We start from the raw sequence: 19985 nt of genomic DNA on the forward strand, positions 1-19985 counted from the left end.
TCGGAGATGCTGCCAGGGAGGGAAATAGGAACCTTCTGCATGCAAGCAGACAGGCGCTCTTCCCCGAGTGGCCCCATCCCCCTAAGGGGAATACCTTCCAGTGCTCCCATCACATCACAGCCGTTTTTGGAAGGGTGGTCTAGAAATCGAAAAAAATAAAAATGAAGTCTCCCCTTCAAATGCAAACCAGGGTGGACCCAGCTGAGCAAAGGGGACACGTCACGCTCTCCGCCACAAGACCAGCGGCAGCGTTTAAACCTGGGGGTGGCCGACCTGAGGCTCTTCTCGGACTACAGCGCCCATCATCCCTGGCTGCAGGGAGGAGAATTGTAGCCCGGGAACAGCTGCGGAGCCTCACTTCCGTTCTAGACGACCAGTGGGTTAGGTGAATGGGTTTTCCATCCTTTCAGTTCCGGGGTTCCCGAGCCGGAGGCGCCCAGATGTGGTGGGACCACAACTCCCATCACCCCCAGTGGCCAGAGGCCTTGCTGGGAGTTGCAGTCCCCATTCCGTCCATCAAACTGCCCAGGAGCCTATGGCACTGGAGGGGGCGGGTCTAGGGTGATGAAAGGGAAGCCCCAGGGGAAGAGGGTTGCCGCGGCCGGAGTCGTGAGTGCTGCCCCGTCCTGGGTGACCGGAGGGCAAGGGGGCGGGTAATCCCCTCAGCCTGCGCAGCTGCTGACCCACTGAGCCGAATGCAGCCCCCCCGGCTGCACAGATAAGCCTCTGGGTGTTTTGCTGCCTTGCCTGGGGCGGAGGGGGGGGGGGTGATGCGCCTGCCGGGCTGCCATCCGTGGCCGGCCACCTGCGCTGAGCTGGGTGGGGATCGCGAGTGGGGCCGGCCTGAAGGGCCGAATCCGAGGCTCCCCCTCGGGCGCTCCGGCCCTGCGGCCAAAGGGCCGGCGGCATGCGGCCCGCCCGCCCTCCAAGCCCCGGGGAAGGTTTTTGCCCTTTCCTCCCCCCTCTGAACGGAGCCTGGGATGACCGAGCCCTGCTCGCCGTCCTGAAGCTCAGAGCGACGAGCAGAATTGGATCGTGGGGCGATCGCCAGGACGGGGGCCGCGGCGACCCGATGCAAAACGCAAGCCCTCTTCACGCCTTCCGCTGAACGCACGGACCGCCACGGTTCGCGCCTGGGGTCCAATGCAGGGACAGCAGGCCGGTGTCTTCCTGGGCATCAGAACAGCCCTGCTGGATTGGGCCTGAGGAGGACTCTCATTTTTATCTCTTTACTGTTTTAGTGGTTTGTAAGCATGCCTTGTCCCCTTAGCTAAGCAGGGTCCACCCTGGTTGCATTATGAAAGGGAGACTAGAAGTGTGAGCACTGGAAGAGATTCCCCCTCAGGGGATGATGGAGCCGCTCTGGGAGGAGCAGAAGGTCCCGAGTTCCTTCCCCGGCAGCATCTCCAATGAGATAGGGCTGGGAGAGAGACTCCTGCCTGCCACCTTGGAGAAGCCGCTGCTGCCAGTCTGTGAAGACAATCCTGAGCTAGGTGGACCAAGGGTCTGACTCAGTATACACTGGGGCAAACTTGGAACTCAGATGCTCTTCCCAAAGCAGCTCCATCCCTTCAGGGGAAGCTCTTACAGTGCTCACACTTGCAGCCGCCCATCCAAATGCAAACCAGGGTAAGCCCTGCTTAGCAACGGGGACCATTCCTGCTTGCGGCCACAAAGGCCAGCTTTCTCCTTGTCTTCACCTCGCCCCCTGTAACGTGTGAAGTGTTTGCAATCCCGCCTCCGTCTGCTTCTCTCAATAATAGATTTTGGAGCGGACTCTCGAACCGGACAGTTCGGACGAAGAGCCCCCTCCGGTTTACTCTCCCCCCTCCTACGGCATGCACATATTTGACAGGCAATACCTGCAGCCTCCTCCAGCACCGCCCCCCAGGTAAGCGGCAACCCTATTTTTGGTTCTCTTTTTTTGGAGTTCAAAAAGTCTTAATGCTTCCCCCCCCCACCTCCCCCCTTCCTGTCTTTATGGTGGCTTTCTCCAGCTGTCCCTCTGGGTCAGCACCGGGTATCTGCGATGCTCCGCAGAGAGCCAGTGGGGGTGTCATGGATGAACGCAGAACGAGGGACGGCCCTGGGTTCAAATTGCGCTCACCCAGGAATCCCGTGGCCTGACCTTGGACCAAGCACCACCTTCTCAGCCTTGCCTACCTAGCAGGGCTGTTGGGAGGGTAGCGTGAGAACGCCCACGTATGCCACCCTTGGCTTCTTGGAGCAAGGCCAGAATCAAGGGGGGAAATAATAATAATAAAAAAATTATATTTTTAAAAGCCGAGGAGGGGAAAAAACCCTTTTCTCAGGTTTGACTCGAGAAAAAGAGAGACCCCTTTTAAAAAAGCTTTTTAAAGAATTTTAAAAAGTTTTTTTACGCATAGGGTAAAAACCAGGAAAATAAGAGATGTATCGTACCATAGCAAGTACAATGTATCGTACCGTACTGCGTATCGTACAATAGAAATAGAAAGCCCCGAATTGTCGAACCGCTTGGTTAGAACCGGTTACCTTTTGATCTAGTCTGTCTGTCTGGCCCTGGCTACTAAACGGTGCTTCGCTTTGGGGTTCCGTTTCATTTTCCTGGGGGAAACCACCAAACCCCTTCTCTCGAACGGGCCTCTGGGATTCGGGCCGGGACCCCGTGCGACGCCTTGAGCAGAGGGTCCGCGGAGACAGACCCCCCGCTTGGAGGCCAGCGTGGGGTTAGCGGCTTCGATCCCGCCGCCATTTCCCCCTCTTCCTGGCTTTTGGCCCCTTCCTTCCAAGAGGCCTCCCTTGCCGCCGGCCAATTCAGGAAGTCCGGGCGGTTGGCCACCTCTCCTGGCCGCCTGGCCGGGTGGAAAGCTGAGAGCGCTGCACGGTGGGTGTTCTGGGCCTCCCCTCCATGGCCTTCTGAGTGGGTGGGAGTCTTTTCTCCCTCCTCCTGGGGCAGAGACCTACTGTCCTCATGATTGTTCAAAGGAGCGGGGGGATAATTATGGGGTATTCTGCACGAAACTGGCCCAGGTGGATGGCTCTCTGCCATTTGGATCCGTGCTGCGGATTGAGTTGCGTGGCTTGTATTTTGTGCTGTCCTGGGAGGGCAGAGACCTAGGCAAGGTTCTGAAGCCACCCCACCCCACCCATTATTATTATTATTATTATTATTATTATTATTATTATTATTACATTTCTATCCCGCTCTTCCTCCAAGGAGCCCAGAGCGGTGTACGCCATCCTTGAGTTTCTCTTTCACAACAACCCTGTGAAGTAGGCTAGGCTGAGAGAGAAGTGACTGGCCCAGGGTCACCCAGCTAGTTTCATGGCTGAAGGGGGATTTGAACTTGGGTGTCCCCGGTCCTAGTCCAGCACTCTCACCACTACACCACCTTCCTCTGAGCATGGGAAATCCGACTACACACACACACACCCCCTCCCCAGGTTTCTGGGATCTTTGCAAGCGGGTTCAGTTGCGTGGTCCCGTTTCTGCAGAGCTGCGTCTCTCTCCAGTTGTTTTTGTTTGGACCTTTTGTGTGTTCAATCTGTTACCCTTCGACTGGAGGTGGGGTGTAACTCATGAAGCTATGAAACAAAACAAACTCTAGGGATCAATATTTATCCTTATGGTACTGGGCATCCCAAAACTCACAGCTTGTTTGCTTTTAAAGAAAGAGAGAAAAACAAGTTCCTAGTTCATAAGGTTGCACAAGTGTCCCGCCACCCCCACCCATGTTCTCTCTCCAGGCTTTTGTTCTTTCTCGCTCTTGAGGACGGCTCTGTTTCATTTTGTGTCCCCCTTTTTAATTGGTGGCGGTTTTGTTTTGACGATGCGTTTTTAATTGGATTGCAGTAATCATTCTTGGCATTTGCGCCGTGCTTTTGAGGGTTCAAAGCACTTCATGTTAATGACCTTGTAATCCCGGCAGCAATCCTGTAAGGTCGGTCGGTCGGTCAGTCTTATTGCCCCCACATTGCAGCTGAGGCTGGGAGGGAGCGGCTCGCCTCGGGCCAGCGAGTGGGTTCACAGCAGAGATGAAGTCTGGAAGTCTTTGCCCCCGCGCTTACCTGCTGGCTTGGGAACTCCGTGGTGCCCGGGAGATGGATTGTGCATGCTTTAATTCAACCCACCGACCTAGGCAGAGGTTTTGCCGACGGCCGTTTTTTAACATTTAAGGCCATCAATACGGCCCCGGAGAAATGCAAAAGCATCCATGGTGGTTTCGCCCCCTCCAACCCCCATGGGTCGTAACAACTGCTTGGAGATCCTGCCCAATCCCCAGACATATAACCCAGCCCCGAAGGTGTCCAGTGGTCCAGTCGGCAGGGCCGGAACGCTTTGCGGTGCCCTCTTCACTCGGCTTCTCTCTTGACCCCGCAGGGCTGACCTCCAGCATCCCAGCGGCCCTCAGCCCCAGAGGCGGTACCGGAACTGGAACCCGCCCTTGTTAGGCAACCTCCCGGACGACTTCCTCCGCATCCTCCCCCAGCAGATGGACAAGGTCCAGGTGGGCAGCCGGGCGTCTCTCTCTCTTCCGGCCGGCGGCCTCTCCCTGCACCCCCCCGACCTGCCTTCCGAAGGGTCTTGCCGGCCCCGTCTTGCCGGCCACAACATGGCCAGCCGGCGGCCTCCGGCTTCCTGGGGCTCTCGCCCCAAAACCGTCTTGGCCCCCAAGGCCGAGACGTGGCCTATAGCGAGAGACCTTGGATCCCGGGTGCAAGCGCCGAGGGTGGGTGTGTAGGCGGCGTGCGACGCTCCAGATGTTGCCGAGCTACAACCCCCTCGGCCCCACTTAGTTGCAGCTGGGGCCGGTTGAGCAGCATCTGGAGAGCCCCCCCCGTTGCCTGTCCCAGGCGAGGGGACTCGCCGCTTCCCGCGGGCTGCTTCACCCCTGACCCCTCTGCCCTCGCCCGGCCTTGCCTCCCGTCAGCGGGAGCGGGGGGTCTCTGCGCCCACGCCTTCCTCGACCCAGTCGGCGGCGAGGGTGGCCTCCTTTGCTCTTGGGCGTAGAGCCACGCTGCCCCTTAGGCGAGGGGCGGGTCGCCAAGGAAGGGCCTCCACCCGGACACCTAAAAAGGAGCGGGGGGGGGGATGCCGCCGTGGTCAGGCGAGGGGCCCTCTCTGCCTCTCCCTCTTTGGGTTACAGCAGGGCCACTTTGTGTCCGCCCTCCTGCAGATGATGGCCTACCATCCCCACGATCCCTGGCGATTGGCCACTGTGGCTGAGGATGATGGGAGTTGTAGTTCAGGAACAGCGGGGCGGAGGGGGTCCAAAGTTGAGCCAGGCCTGGGTTAGACCCACGCCAGGAATTGGGCGGCAAATCCGGGCCTCGAGAAGGGGATCTCCTCCACCCCAAGGGAGGCCGCTCCACACGCGGTGGTGTGTTGCGCTGTGCTCCCGTGCGCCTCTGAAAACGTGGGTGCCGCAGAGCTGCATGGGCCGAGACGAGGACCATGCCCACCGCCTGCTGGGTCGGCGGCGCGTGGCCCCCCTTGGGCTTGCCGCCGCGCCCCGCGACTCAGGCCTTTGGGTGGTCCCCACTCTCTTTTTGCCTAGAGTTCCCAGAGCTGCCCCGCGACGCCCCCCAGCCCAGGGGGCAAAGGGCCCCAGGGCTCCCTGGAGCAAGAGCGGAAGTGGAAGCAGTACCTCGAGGACGAGCGGATCGCCCTCTTCCTGCAGAACGAGGAGTTCATGAAGGAGCTGCAGAGGAACCGGGACTTCCTCCTGGCCCTCGAGAGAGGTAAACGGGCCCCTTCCCGCCCCCTTGGAGCCTGGGTTTCCTGGCTGCCTGTCCGTATCGAGGGACGGCAGGTTCGTAGGCTCGTGCCTGGTCGTTTTAGGCAGGGGTGGAGCCCCTCTTCTACCTGCCGGAGGCCCCCGGTCTGAGAGAGAGCCCTGGCCGGCGGCTGCCAGTCAGTGCCAAGCTAGATGGACCAACGGCCTGACTCGGTTTCAGGCCGCTTTGTGTGCTTCTAAGGGAGATCCCTGGCGCAGCACACCTGCTCTGCATGCAGGAATTCCCAGGTCCAATCCCTGGCAGCATCTCCAGGTAGGGCTGGGATAAACCCACGCCCAGGGCCCCGGAGATCTGCTGCCAGCCCGTGCAGGCGATACTGAGCTAGACGGACCAGGGCTGTACGCTGTACGGACCAGGGCTGATTGAGCTGTATGCTACAGAGATTTCTTTGGGCCGTGTGTGTTCAAACACGTTTTCTCCCCGCCGCCGCCCGACTTCTAGATCGACTGAAGTACGAGTCGAAGAAATCCAAGACGAGCACCGCTGTCCTCAGTAGCAATGTCGGCTTCTCCTCTGGAATGTCAGGTAGGCCCCCTCGGGCTTGTTCCTCTGTGTCTCCGGTCCTCCTGCGGGTCCCCGATCGCTTCCCACAATCACACCGGGCTCCGTGGAGGGTCAGCAGCCTCTACGGGCCTCCCAGCATTTCCCGGAGGAAACGTCCTGCGTGTCAGCAGCCCCTCGGGCGCCAGCGGGAGCGCGTTTCCTTCCAGCCGCCTCCCTGAGCCGGGTTTCCGCGGGCGGGGCTTCTCCAGCCAGGGTCCTCGGATGCCGCCGGACTTGAACTCCTATCATCCCCAGCTAATGCCTTGGGCCGTTGGGGCTGGGGCGGGGCGGGGGGTGATGGTCGCTGGAGTCCAGCGACATCCGGGGGCCCCATTTGGAGAACCCTCGGCGGAGGGGAGCACGGAAAAGAAAGTGACACTCTCCCCCCTGCGAGGGGGAAGAGTGATAGTAAACGGCAGTGCAGTGTTTTTTGAGAGAGAGCTTGGTTGGCGTGTGTGTGTTTGTGTGTTTTTGTGTGTGTGTGTTTGTGTGTGTGTGTTTGTGTGTGTGTGTGTGTGTGTGTTTTTGTGTGTGTGTTTTTTTGTGTTTTTGTGTGTGTGTTTTTGTGTGTGTGTGTGTGAGAGAGAGAGAGAGAGATCTTGATCTTGATGTAATCCAAACAACAGCCCTGTAAGGGAAGCCGGGCGAATTATTCCTGCACTGCAGCGGAGTCGGAGAGGGGAACCACTTGCTTAAGACTGCTGGGGGAGTCCATCGCCCGGGCGAGAGTCCAAGCTGGGCGGTCACGATTCGTAGCTCCCTCCCTCTCGGAAAACCCGCGCGGCAGAGGCCGGCTGGAAGGGGACCTTTCACCCTGATGGGCGAGAGTGGTCCTGGCCGAGGGAGCGTTCCTTTTTGTTGTGTGGGTTTCCGTGGGAGAGCATTCATGGAATTGTCGGTCTGAAGTGGTACAGCCCTTGCTCATGGCAGCCACAGAACCCTGTGGTTGACTTTGGTGGAATACAGGAGGGGTTGGCCATTGCCATCTCCCCCACAGTATGAGATGATACTTTTCAGCTTCTTCCTACATCGCTGCTGCCTGAAATAGGAGTTTCCCATAGTCTGGGGAACGTATCAGCCGGGATTCGAACCGGCAACCTCTTGCTCCCTCGGCAAGTTACTTCCCCGCTGCGCGCATTAGGTGGCTTCTGCTATTACTCCCCTGCAACTGGCATTCAGAGGCATCTCGCCTATAGCCACCAGACTAGTCGCCCTTGATAGACCTGCCCTCCATGAGTTTATCTCAGCCCTTCTTAAAGCCAGCCAAGCCGGTGGCCATCACCACATCCTGCGGCAGAGAATCCCACAGGTTGATTGTGCCTTGTGTGGAAAAGGACTTGCTCCTGCCGGTCCCAGATTTCTCGGCAATCGGTTTCTGGGGACGACCCCTGGTCCTGGTGTTCTGGAAGAGAGTAGTGTAGACCTAAGTGGACGCCGAGGCGGTGTGTGTTTGGATTCGTGCCGCTTTTGTGGGCCACGCTGAGCTGATCCCAGCAGCCGCTGAATCGACCCCAGTCCCTTTCTTCTAAGTCGCCATCTTGCGGGAGCCTCTCCAGTGGGAGCTAGGACCTCACGGACGAGGGGGGCGGCCCTAGAAGCCCGCTCCGAAACGAAGCCGCCCCCCCCCGTGCAAAGCCCGGACCGCCGCGCCTCTTTCCCCAGCGTTCGGTTTTGTGACGACGAAGAAGCCTGGCAAAGCCAACCCGAGTTCACCAAGCGGTTTACATAGCCGGGAGAATAAGGCGCATGCGTTGCAAGCGGGCGTTTTCCGATGCATTTTGTAACCGAGCCCCTTTCGCTTCGGGTGTTGGAGCAGGGCTTCGGGGAGCTCTCGGCTCCCGCCGCCACTCCAAATCCCTTTGGACGCGGGGAGCTCTGGTTTGCAGCTGCTGGCGATGCCGCTGCCTCCTCCTCCTCTTCCTCCCCCTCCTCTTCCTCCCCCCCTCCGGCTTTTGAACCAGGGGAGGTGACCTGGCTGTCAGAGCCTGTGAATAATCCTCCTCCGCCCTCCGCCACCGAGCCGGGCGGCAGCCTCCGCGGAGGGAATTAGAGCCACTGTCTGTTGGCTCTGCGTCGAGAACTGCAGAAGAGGAGAAGGCCAGACGGAGCGCGACACGGGGGCCATTTTGGCCGAGGCTGTTCGAGGGAAGCCGAGGCTCTGTTGTGGGGGCAAAAGGCAGAAACCCTCCGGCCCGCGCAGCCCAAATGGGCAGCATCTGGGAGGGGTCTGAGCGCACCCCCGCCGTCCCACCCTCCTGTTTCGCCCCAGAGCCACACTGTGGACTCGCTGACTAGGAAGACGACAGATATTTATCTGCCGCTTTTCAACCAAAGCCCCCTAGGCTTTACATAGATATAAATAAAGAAATAAAATGGCCCTCTCCCCCCAAAAGGGTACACAGTCTGAAAAAGAGAGGTAAGACAGATACCAGCAACAGCCACTGGAGGCATGCTGTGCTGGGGATGGATAGGGTCAGATGCTCTCCTCCTGCTAAATGGAAGCGAATCGCCACTTTTAAAAGGTGCCTCTTGGCTGCTTTAGCCGGGGTACAGAACTCAAGAGCTCTTAATTTTTCCTTCGACGTGGCTAGCTTAGTCTAGAGGCCGCCTGTTGTTATCGTTTTGATTTTTAGGCAGCTTTTCATCAAAAATGATCCCCAGGTGGTAATAATAAACATATGCCTGAGTGATCATCGTTAAGCCGCTCCTAGCCTGTCCAGTTGCAATGCGTCATGGGCGGAACCCGGCGATGGCGATGCTTTCCTCCTCCTCCTCGTCATACTGGTCTCCCCAAGAAAAGAAAGGGCTTCTTCACCCCCCACACAACGAACGTAGGGGAATTTTCTGCTGCAGGGTGTGTCGATGGCTAATAGCTTCAAGCGGGGGGATTGGACCCGATTCCGGGAGGCATTGGAGAGGTCTCTCAAGGGCTGTGTGGAGTGCCCACGGATCTTCCACTGAATCCCGGTTGCAGGGGAGCAACGGCAGAAGAAGGGTGTGGCATTTACGCTTCCTGCCTTTGGGCTCCATCAGTACTCCTTGAACGTCAAGTTGGGCCCGAATTGTGGGGGATGCCGGCTGAAACCTTGGCAGTCCAAGGGGTCAGTGCCGAGTGCCGGAGATTCCTCCCTTCCCCCCCTCCGCCGCTTCTCGCTGACCCCACATGTGTGTTTTGCCTTTCAGACGACGTTGCCCGCTCTCTCACCAGTGTGGCCAGCAGTGCCATCTCCGACGATGCCTTATTCAGGGACAAATTGAAACACATGGGGAAATGTGAGTTGTGCCTTGGCGGACGGCAGCTCGGACTCGGGGGGCCCTGATGGTTTTTCTGCCGAGAATGACTGCTGCTTTGTGTGCGAGTGCGTGTGCTTCCAGGGACACACTGTACTAGAACTCGGCGTTCCGACCCCAGGGGTTTGTGTTGGCGGTCCCGGAACCTCAGGGAATGTCTCTCGCCTGCTGATATTTGCACTCGCAGGGTACCTCTGGTTCCTGCAGTTTGGTCTGTCGGTAGGAAGAGGCAGTTTCTACCTGGGCAAAAGGTCAATCCAGGAGGACCTCAATATTCTCGGGGGTTCTGTTCCCGGCTGCAACCGTGGATATGGAAACCGCGAATATCGAATCATTAGGGAACTATGGGATCATCTGGGATCGTGGGGGTTATGTTACCGGTTGTTGGGAAACTCATAGAAAATGACCAAAAATCGGCCATATTTTTGGGGGGGTGGGGGTGGGAGGAAGCTCTCTACCCGGCTTCACTGCCCCCTTGAGTTGCGCTGTGCCCCGAAAATCACCCCCCCCCTTTTAAAAAAGGAGCCATTTTAAGGCTTCGAAACACAAATGGTGGCCAGAAATGACAACCGGGGTAATTTCCGGCCACTCCTGACCCACGGATACACGAGGTCGGCATGTTCCCCCTCACCTTTCTTTTCCCCATATGCCGAGGCCAGGTGTTGTTTATCTGACCGCAGATATGCAAATCCGTGGATATCGAGGTCCTCCTGTACAGGGTTATAGCATAGACCGGGCTGGGGGTGGGATCAGCGTATCTGCCTTCCCATGCTGGGCACTCATGTTCTCGGTGAGAGTGCTTTCCCAGGGGCTCTATCTCTGTGCTTCTAATTCTGCAGTCAGGGCCCTGTGTGTTGCAAGTGAAGAACCCGGCATCCACAGAACCTCACAGCTTTGCTTTGAAGCAGGTTTCCGGTCCTTAAGAATGGGAGTCGAAAACCAGTTCAGGGTGAACCAGAACTGAAGTCGGATCTCACATGGCCACCTTGAACGAGAACCCAGCACTCAAAACACAAAGTGTGGTCACTGTTCAATAGCTGTAATAATGACCGAACTGGTTACCACTTCTTCCATCCTGAGGTTTTGGTTCTGCTTCAGATTCAAGGCAACCAAGAGACTTTAGGTTCCGGTTCGTCTCCTGATTTTCGGGTGATTTGCTTCACTCTGCTCCCGAAGAGTTTTCGAAAGCAAAAATTCGAAGCTCACGGAAACTCGATTCAGTTCTGTTTTTTTAGAGATCAGAGTCCTTATTCCTGCAACCACAGAACTGGACTGAAGGAGGGAGCAGGGCTAGCTACTGTGAGCATGGTCTTCTGTCTAAAACACAGCCCCACTCAGCCCCATCTCAGTCTCGGTCTAGCTCTGTCAAGTGGGAAAGAAGCTGCAGGCGGCACATTATGTGTGAGTCCCGGGAATACAGAAAACCTCCCTCGGAAAAGATCCTCCCTTGTGCCTGTAATGAAACCACCGATATTAGTTTTTCCATTTTAGTCCATTCTTCTCAGCTGCTGCATCGGACAGCGTTAGCAGGCTTTGGTTTCGGTCAGCCCCGTTTAATGAGGAAGCAGTGGCGGGAACTGAGAGAAGTCTAGGGAAATCTTTAATTGCTTAGTCATTGCTTTTTTTAATGAGCTAGATGTTTTAACCCTGGGGTGTGCAGGAACTGATGATCTTCCATCTAGGCGGAGAGATCTGAAATCAGGAGCGGCTTGTACTAATGAACCGGGGGGAGGAGCAGGAGGAGAGGGGAGAAAAGGAGGCACAGCTGCTGCCTCTGCTTCCTGAAGCTCCATTTGCTCCTCTCTCTTTTGTTTGCTCCTCTCTCCAATCCCAGCCCGCCCCAGTGTTAACGAGAGCAGTGCTGTCTGCAAGCTAGTCATTCATCAGGTAGAGCTGCACGGTTGACTGCACAGCTCTACCTGAAGAATGGCCAGCCTTCAGGTAGAGCAGGAGAGAGAGGAGCAAACGGAGCTCCGGGAAGCAGAGGCGGTTGTGCCTCATCTTGCCCCCGCCCCCAACTTGTTTGGACGAGCCTCTCCCATTCAGGCCTTGGAAACTGTTTAGAATGAGCAAAGATTGGCCGGTTTGGATGTCACCGCAGATCTTGGTTTGTTTCGACCCACAGTTGGGAGCAGAATTCTCCCCGCCCGCGTGTGGCCAGGGGGAAGGGCAGAGGAGAGGGTTGCATGGAAGTGTGATTGAGCTGCAATTCTGCACAGCGGCTGGTACCGGAACCTCTCCTGGCAGTGAAGGTTGATGCAGCCGCTCCAGAGAATTCTGGGCGGTGTGGCCGGGTGGGGGCTCCCCTTGAAACGGCTCCCCGTTTGTCTTTCAGCAACGCGCAAGAAGCTCTTTGAGCTTGCCCGGGCTTTCTCAGAGAAGACCAAGATGAGGAAATCGAAAAGGAAACAGCTGTTGAAGCATCAGGTGTATCCTTCTGTGTGCAGTCGCCTCGCCCGTTTCGGAGGGGAGGAGCCATCTTGCTGGTGGGCTCTCGCTCGGGGGGTTCTGCCCGGCCAGCTGGCCAGCTCAGTTTCCAGGTGCTGAGAGCTCTGTCCCCGTCATGTCCAGGATCCCTCAGCCTGCACGAAGCCAGCCAAGCGGTGTGGCTGTCTGCCGGGGCAAGGGGTCGCCCGCTGGGGTCCTCCCGCCAGACGCTGTGGGGCTTTGGCTGCCTTCATCGGCAGCCTCGGGGACTTTTGGCCGGGATGTCTGGGAAGGACCCCATTTGGAGACCCCGGGCTGAGGGTGTCCCAGGACTCTCTCGCCTTCCTAGGAATGGGTCTTCTGCTCTCGGTGACTAGGGTACCATCTCGTGAGCTTCCTGGCTAAGAGACGGTTTAAATGCTGAGCTCATTGGATGTCGACCCTCGCGGCTCTAATAAAACGCGGCTGCTGGCCTGCCCTGACCTCCCGGTTCTCTGTTGGCTTGTAAAGCTACCCAAACATCATTCCCCGTGGCAGGGTACCCTGGTCCCACAACCTGTGAGGGTCCTCGCATGCTTTCCTCCTGCTCGTTAGCTAATTGTAATTCATAATAAGGAGTGGCCCTCCTCTCTCTCTCTTTTTTTTGCAAATTCAATTTTTATTGATTTTAAGAATAACAATATTATCATTCATTAAAAATACACACAAAAAGGGAGGACTTCCCGCTCACATTTCTTTGTGAATCAACAACTATAAAATTTACCCTTGCTATGATAATAAATCAAAACATAAGTTCAAACCCTTACAAACATAATTAATCTAACCAAGCTGCGATTTATACTAAATTTCAAACCCTGCTGTCAAGTCCATAGTAGGGAAGTAATTCTTTAGAGACAACAAAAATGGTTTCCAATCTTCTTTAAAACATTCCAAGTTTGGGTCTCTTATTAGTGCTGTAAGTTTTGCCATCTCCGAATATGCCAAAATTTTTATCAGCCAGTCTTCTTTTGAAGGCAGTTCACTAGACTTCCATTTCTGTGCATATATAATTCTGGCCGCCGTAGAAGCATACATGAAAAATGTTAAGTTCGTTGTAGAGATTGCACCTTGTCTTATCCCCAGCAGGAAGGATTCTGGCTTCTTAGGAAATGTCATTTTAAATATTTTCTTTAATTCATTATAACTCATATCCCAATAGGCTTTAGCCTTCCCACAGGTCTGAGTGGCCCTCCTCTCTTAACGTAATTTACCTTCCCCTGCCTAGCGCTGCGGCTTCTCTGCTGGTTTCTCATGCCTTGGAAGCCCCTGCCCAAAGTCCGCCGGGTGGTGGCGTCAGGAGGGAAGGGTGCTCTCTGCACACGCCCCAAGGAACCTTTGCCTTGGCTCCCCATATCCCAGGACTGAGCCGGGGCCGTTTATGGAACTCCGCCGAGGGGGAGCTTGGTTTAGCCGCTGTCCTGGCAGCACCACAATTCTGGGGGTTTCCTCCTTAATGGCCGGCCCAGCCTGGGGACGGCAGCCTCGACGGCGAATCTCCTCGATGATGTGGAAGGACATTCTTGCGGTAAGGCGAAGGCCTCTTTCTGGCCAGGCTGCCCCTTACGGCCGCGCCCCATTCCCAACTCATCTGGCTGCTGTTTGGGTGGAAATCTGTGCTTGATTAATCGGTTAGGTTAATCCACCAAAAACCTGTCTTGGGTCATCTCAAAAAGTGCCTCCAACAGGGAAGCCTGCTGTGTTGTGTTGTGTTGTGTTGTGTTGTGTGTTGTGTTGTGTTGTGTTGTGTGTGTGTTTTTAAAGCCTCAGATGGTATGTGCCATCTCAAGAAGAGGCACGCGTGTACCAGGGAAGGAACAAAGGACACACACACACACACACACACACACACACACACACACAAGCACAGCCCTGCTGGATCAGGCCCCAGAAGGCCCATCTAGTCCAGCATCCTGTTTCACACAGTGGCCCACCAGATGCCACTGGAAGCCACAGGCCGGAGAGTTGAGGGCATGCCCTCTCTCCTTCCATTACTCCCCTGCAACTGGTACTCAGAGGCACCCTGCCCTTGAGGCTGGAGGTGGCCCACAGCCCTCCGACTAGTAGCCATTGATAGACCTCTCCTCCACGAAGTCATCCAAACCCCTCTTCAAGCCATCCAGGTTGTTGGCCGTCACCACATCCTGTGGCAGAGAGTTCCACAAGTGGATCACGCGTTGTGTGAAAAAGGACTTCCGTTTGTTGGTCCCCTAGACCTCCTGGCCATCAATTTCATGGAGTGACCCCTGGTTCTAGTGTTGTGTGAGAGGGAGAAGAATCTCTCTCTCTCTCCACTTTCTCCACGCCATGCATGATTTTATAGACCTTTATCATGTCTCCCCGCAGTCGTCTTTTCTCCAAACTAAAAAGCCCCAGGTGTTGTAGTCTTGCCTCGTAAGAAAGGTGCTCCAGGCCCCTGATCATCTTGGTTGCCCCCTTCTGCACCTTTCCCAGTTCAACAATGTCCTTTTTAAGATGTGGTGGCCAGAATTGTACGCAGCACTCCAAGTGTGGCTGCACCATCGTTTTGTATACGGGCATTATAATCATAGCCGTTTTATTTTCAATCCCCTTTCTACACACACACACACACACTCTCTCTCTCTCTCTCTCTCCCTCCTCTCTGCAAAACCATTGCCTTATTTATATGCAAATGTTTGCAGGTGGGTTTATTGGTTTGGCGCACCTGTAGCCCAGCAGGAGCGTATATGGGGGTCTGCTCTGCCCATGCCAATGTTTTCTCCCCTGTGGCTGCATTTCAGACGACGATTTCCAGGCAAGAAGACGGCAGTTGAATGTGGAAGAGGAAACGTCAAAAGTAGCACAGTGAGGTGAGGGATGCCTTTTGCTAAGGGCTGCTTAATGTCAGGAATATGTGGGGGGCGTGTGCATGCCCGCATGTGCTTCAGTATTGGGTATTTGAGCATGTGGGTCTATACGGAGGGAGAATTTTGGCCCTAATAAAGTCCCCCCCCCCGGAGATTTGACCCCTAAACCACCGTCACACTGCCTCATGGGCCTGGCAGAATTTCAGCAAAAATCGGCAAGCTTAAATCCGCTTGACTTCACCCCCAGCGGTGCCAACACCTGTCAGGCTCTGCTGTCGGCCTTTTGGGTGTGCCGTTAGCAAGACCTGATGGCCCCGCTGGGGGTGGCGTTGAGTGGATCCAAGCTTGCAGATGTTTGCTGACCCTCCAAGGCGGGCTCCATCCCCTCCTGCTTCAGCTGTGTGCCAGAGACTTTTACATTTTGAGGCGGCTTCTCTGGGGCCGGAATGCAGTTGGTGTACCCTTTTCTTTCCTTCTAGGTCCTGAGTTGTTCTTCATTGGCGATTTAAAAAGGGGGGGGGAGGAGGGAGAGAGAGAAGGCAAGAACTGGGAAACGGCTCAGGAAGACGGCAGGCTTGCTCTTCATCCCCGCTCTGGAGGAGTCTGCCTCTTCTCAAAATACAAGCGTCGTTCTAGCATCGGGCACAACGATTCCTTACAAAGGGTATGAGCACACGTGCATTTCCCCCCGCTCTCCGATCTAAGGAAACCAGCCAAAAAGGAGGAGAGAATTAACAGTGAGTCCTCGTTTTTCTACGCAAAACTTTGCAGCCGGTGCCTCGATTTCAAGCACCCCACAAGGGTTGGGTCTGGGTCTGTCTGTCTTCTGTTCCGCGGCGCGGATGTCTGAATGGAAGAGGGCCGCCCCAAACGGGTTTCTGGCCTGGCGTTTTTAAAAACCCTAAATTGCTTCAACGAATGGAGTCGTGTGGCCGTTTTTTGCCCAGGGATAAGATGGCCCCGGAATGTCATGGCGTTGTTTTATTATTAATTGTTGTTATGATGATGATGATGATGATGATTGCTGCTGCTGCTGCTAATAGAAATAAGCCTGATTCGAAACGTCCGGGGGTCGCAATCCGAATCACGACTTAAAATCCGCTCCACGGAGAGCTCTTTCTGCGGAGCCCACCGTCCAGCTTGGCGACGGATCGGGCCCCGGCGCCCGTCCTTTGTACCGGCGGCTGCAGCAGGGAAGCCAACCTTCTCCCTGTCGCTCTGGCGTCTCCCTCCCGCGTCTCCTCCTGGCCATTTCAGCCCTGGGTGACCCTTTGGGATCTCCGGGCCACCTCTTTCAGCCGCGTGTGTGTGTGTGTATGGACAGCTCCAGCGAAGGGTCCCGTGGGGAGGAGGGCTTTGGATTACCCCCTGCCCCGGGTTGTGTAGAGGTGTGTGTTTGTGTGTGTGTGGGTGGGTGGGTCTTGCCTGGCGGGCAGGCCTCCCCCCACCGTGAGGACTGGGGCTGACGCTGCAGATCGCCAACATGGCCCCGTTGGAAGGGAGCCCGGTTCGAGGCGCCCGAGACGTTAAAATGGAAGAGGGGAAGGTCAGGCAGGCTTCACGAGCGGGCGGGGGGGGGGACGGCTGAATGGAGACTTGTGTCCCCTCCAGGGCCGGCCTGCTGGCAAGCGGCACCGGCCCCGCTCAGACAAAAGCTGCCGCCCCTGGGAATCCGTCATGCGGTGGTGGCCCTTCTGTGGGGCGAGAGCCAAGTTTCGGAGAGGGGAGGGGGGAGGAAGCTGGCTTTAAGACGAAACAGAAGCACCCCAAGTGTCCAGGCGTGAGCGGGTCCCTCTGGGAAGCCCAGCGAGCGGGTCTTCCCGGAGAGGTGCCCCACCGTGCCCCTCTCCTTGCCCCACTTGTGCGTGCCCGGGCGAGCTTCTCCCGGGAGAGGCGGCTGTCCCTCCCTCCCTCCCTCCTTCCCTCCCTCCCGCCAGCGTTGCTCTCTGCATGCCGGCGAAGGCGTCTGGGTTGTGGGAGCTGCCCGTGGAGCCTTCCAGCGCTGCTTCTTCGTGGCCGCTGGCAGGCTGGGCTTCCCTCCAGGCTCCGGGGATGGTTTAAAGAGGCCCCAAACAGGAGCCTTTGTGGAATGCGGTGAGGGAAAGCGGGCGGGCGGTGTGTGTTCTCCTTTCCAGAGAGAGGCGGGCAGTGTGTGTATGTGTGTGTGTTTCTGGAATGCAGTGCTGTGAAGAGAGGCGGGTGGATGTGCCCCACCCCCTTGAGGCAGGGAAACGGGCCCGCCTGCTTGGAGCTGAGGGCTGCCCGTGGTGCTGTGGTGTCACCTCCCCGCCTCGTGCCTTTCGCGGCCACTCGTTGGTTGGATGGATGGCCGCCTTGGGCAGGGCTGGGGGCATCAAAAGGTCCCCCTAGGACCGCCTTCTTCATTGCAAGGCCCGGGGGGCTGATGGCGACCCCCGTCAACCCGGAGTGGGGCGGCCTGGCTCTTTCTTGGGCCTTGGTGACGCTTCGGAGGCTGCTGAATCCTCTGCACAGCCCCCTTGGCACGATGCAGAGACGGTCCTCCTCCCCGCGCCGCGGCATGCTTTGCCCGGGGCAGGTGGGGGGGGCATCCTTAAAGGGGGACGGGGGCCCACTTGAGCCCCGGCACCGTCTGGGCAGTGTCACCCCTCCGGGTGCTTTCCCCACAGAGCTCTTGAGATAGGGCTCCGTCGGTCCTAAGGGCCCTCCCAGCGCGGAGAATGGCCCCGTACTACTATGCCGAGGGCTGCCCGGTGGGGAAGGGCTCCGACACCGAAGGTCTTCTGCCCAAGTAGACACCGCCTGAAAAGCAGGGAAGGCCACTGCGCTCTGTCAGTTCCAAGCACATCCGTGGTGAAATCTCTCTGCCAACCCCCCCCCCCCGACCCTGCCTTGCACTCTTCTCACCTCTGGATTGGCTCCTGGAGAGCAGGGGGCCGCTGTCCAAGCAACCGTAGCCCAGGGCTTCTGGCTGCCCACCCACTTGCTTCCCCTTGCTTGCCTTCCCACCCACTTGCTTCCCCTTGCTTGCCTTCCCACCCACTTGCTTCCCCTTCCTTGCCTTCCCACCCACTTGCTTCCCCTTGCTTGCCTTCCCCGCCTAACTGGCCGTCCCTTCTGGATCCACACCGTGGACGGTGTCTCCAGCTGCAGGGGGGTGACTGCAGCAGCCAGAGAGGGGGCCTGCTCTCACCCCTTGCCTGCGGGCTCCCCAGAGGCATCTGGCGGGCCCCTGTGGGAAACCGGAGGCTCCTCAGGCCTGATCCAGCAGGGCTGTTCTTAAAGTTCCTGCCACTACAACCTCCTCCTGTTTTTATTTCTGTTTTTAAAGCCGGAACAAAATGCATTTTAGAAAGTGGCGAACGCCCCTCGCTTGGATGGCTGTGCCGTTTTCCGCAAGCCCACAGGAATCTGGGCCTCCAAGCCGCTCCGGAGCTTCTGCAGCCCTTGGGGGGGTTCCTGGGCTGATTAGGGGAAGGGGAATCTGCAGCCAAGAGACCCCTCTGGGCTGTCCAGGGAGGGTCCCACTGCAGCCGCCCCTCTCTCTTCCTGGGTCCCGGAAGAGAAGGGTGGGCAGTGGGGCTAGGAGCAGAATCCTCTGCCACAGCTGACCCCACCCCCCTGGAGACGGCTCCCTGGATCCCAGCCCGGAAGCCCTCTTGTGGGCTCCCAGAACCCGGTGCCGCCTCTGGTAGGAGTGGGGAGGAGAGCGGCCCTCTCCCACCTGCAAAGCCCCCATCTGCACCTTTTGGGGAGGCCACCATGCGATGCACGGTTGGGCCACTGGGTTTAGAAGTCGCTTTTGCCCAACACGGGGCAGAGGAGAGGCCTCTTGGCTGCCGTGGGCCAGCAGGTTGGCCCTGTGGAACCTCTGGGTGTGGCGGCAGTCTACCTCAGTGCGCCGGTTGCTGGGGATGCCCACCCGGGAAAGGCCTCTCTGCCTTTCACGGCTCGCTCCTGGGCTGCCCAGAAACACCTGCCTGCCTCCTGTTGGAAACAGACTTCTGCTAGATGCCCGTTTCCCCTTCCCCAATGGACACTCCGCAGAGCAGGGGCGGGGGGTGTTGCGATCCAGGGAGTTGCGATCCAGCAGCACTCGGGGACCCCGGCCGGTGCGTGCCCCTGCTCCAGCCCACCTTCCGGGGAGGGAGGAAGAAAAAAGACCTTCCCCCTCACACCTTCCGGGCCCCTGCAAAGCCTCCCCGGACTGTCACCGCCAGGAATGGAGGCGCCCCCCCCCCCCGCCGTGCAAAACAAGGGTTCGTGACTGTTGCATCGTACGGCCAGGTAGACGAGAACAACAGACCTGCTTGGTACGGCCGGGAAGCAGCAAAGGGTGGGCAGAAACGGAGAGCCAGCCGTCTTTCGACCGACCCAGCCGTGGAAAGGGAACCCAGGGGTGTTCCTTCCCTGTGTGTGTGTGTGTGTGTGTGTGTGTGTGTGTGTGTGTGTGTGGTTTTTTTTAAAAAAAGATCTGATGTAAAACGTGCCCGATTGCTGCCAGGTGGCCTCTGAAGCCGAGCTGTGTTTCTCAATCCGTGTACACATCCCTGGTAATGTTTCTATGGCTTTCTCTAAACCGCCGCCCACCCCCCCCCAATAAAAACTTTTTAAAAAGTCAAACCCACGGGAAAGAAACACAAAACTTGTGACGTTTGTGAGTGTTGCTGATTTTAGAATTTATTTCCATACATGATTTTTTTTCTTTCCTTAAAAGATGTTTAATAGTAATTCATATAATAAAGTCCTGTTGAACTCTCTTAAAGCTTGGCTTTGTGATTCGCAGCCCCCGCCCCCCCCCAGTTGCCATCCTACTCCTGCCTTCCTAACCAGATAAAGAACCTCCTTTTAGGGTGCTGGCCCCCCTGTATTGAGCAGGGGGAGAGCAGCTGGCCGCATCCAGCCCCAGCACAGCTCATCTCCCTCGTCTCCCGTTTTAGGTTTTGAGCCCCTGCTCTGGGCTTTCCCCCTTCTTAGGGTGGGGGGGAAGGCAAATTCCATGCTAGGGATCATTAGCTAGGCCTTCAGCCTAGGAGAGAGCTGGTCTTGGGGTAGCAAGCACGACTTGTCCCCATAGCTAAGCAGGGTCCGCCCTGGTTG

At 57.1% G+C, this 19985-nt stretch overlaps 1 protein-coding gene across 7 annotated transcripts in view; it reads left to right on the forward strand.

Moving 5' to 3' along the window:
• Positions 1–19650, forward strand: part of CUEDC1 (CUE domain containing 1) — a 51741-nt gene extending 32091 nt beyond the window's left edge. For all 7 annotated transcript variants that reach the window (XM_053275225.1, XM_053275222.1, XM_053275224.1 and 4 more), the window contains 9 exons: positions 1764–1891; positions 4364–4490; positions 5541–5724; positions 6223–6306; positions 9508–9597; positions 11951–12044; positions 13548–13606; positions 14841–14909; positions 15386–19650. In XM_053275225.1, the coding sequence (XP_053131200.1) occupies positions 1764–1891; positions 4364–4490; positions 5541–5724; positions 6223–6306; positions 9508–9597; positions 11951–12044; positions 13548–13606; positions 14841–14908 (834 nt within the window). In that variant the 3' untranslated portion in view covers position 14909; positions 15386–19650. The remainder of the gene's footprint in view (positions 1–1763; positions 1892–4363; positions 4491–5540; positions 5725–6222; positions 6307–9507; positions 9598–11950; positions 12045–13547; positions 13607–14840; positions 14910–15385) is intronic.
• The last annotated feature ends 335 nt before the right edge of the window (positions 19651–19985 follow it).

Source organism: Hemicordylus capensis, chromosome 12, assembly GCF_027244095.1.
Source record: "Hemicordylus capensis ecotype Gifberg chromosome 12, rHemCap1.1.pri, whole genome shotgun sequence".
In the NCBI taxonomy this organism is placed as follows: Eukaryota; Metazoa; Chordata; class Lepidosauria; order Squamata; family Cordylidae; genus Hemicordylus; species Hemicordylus capensis.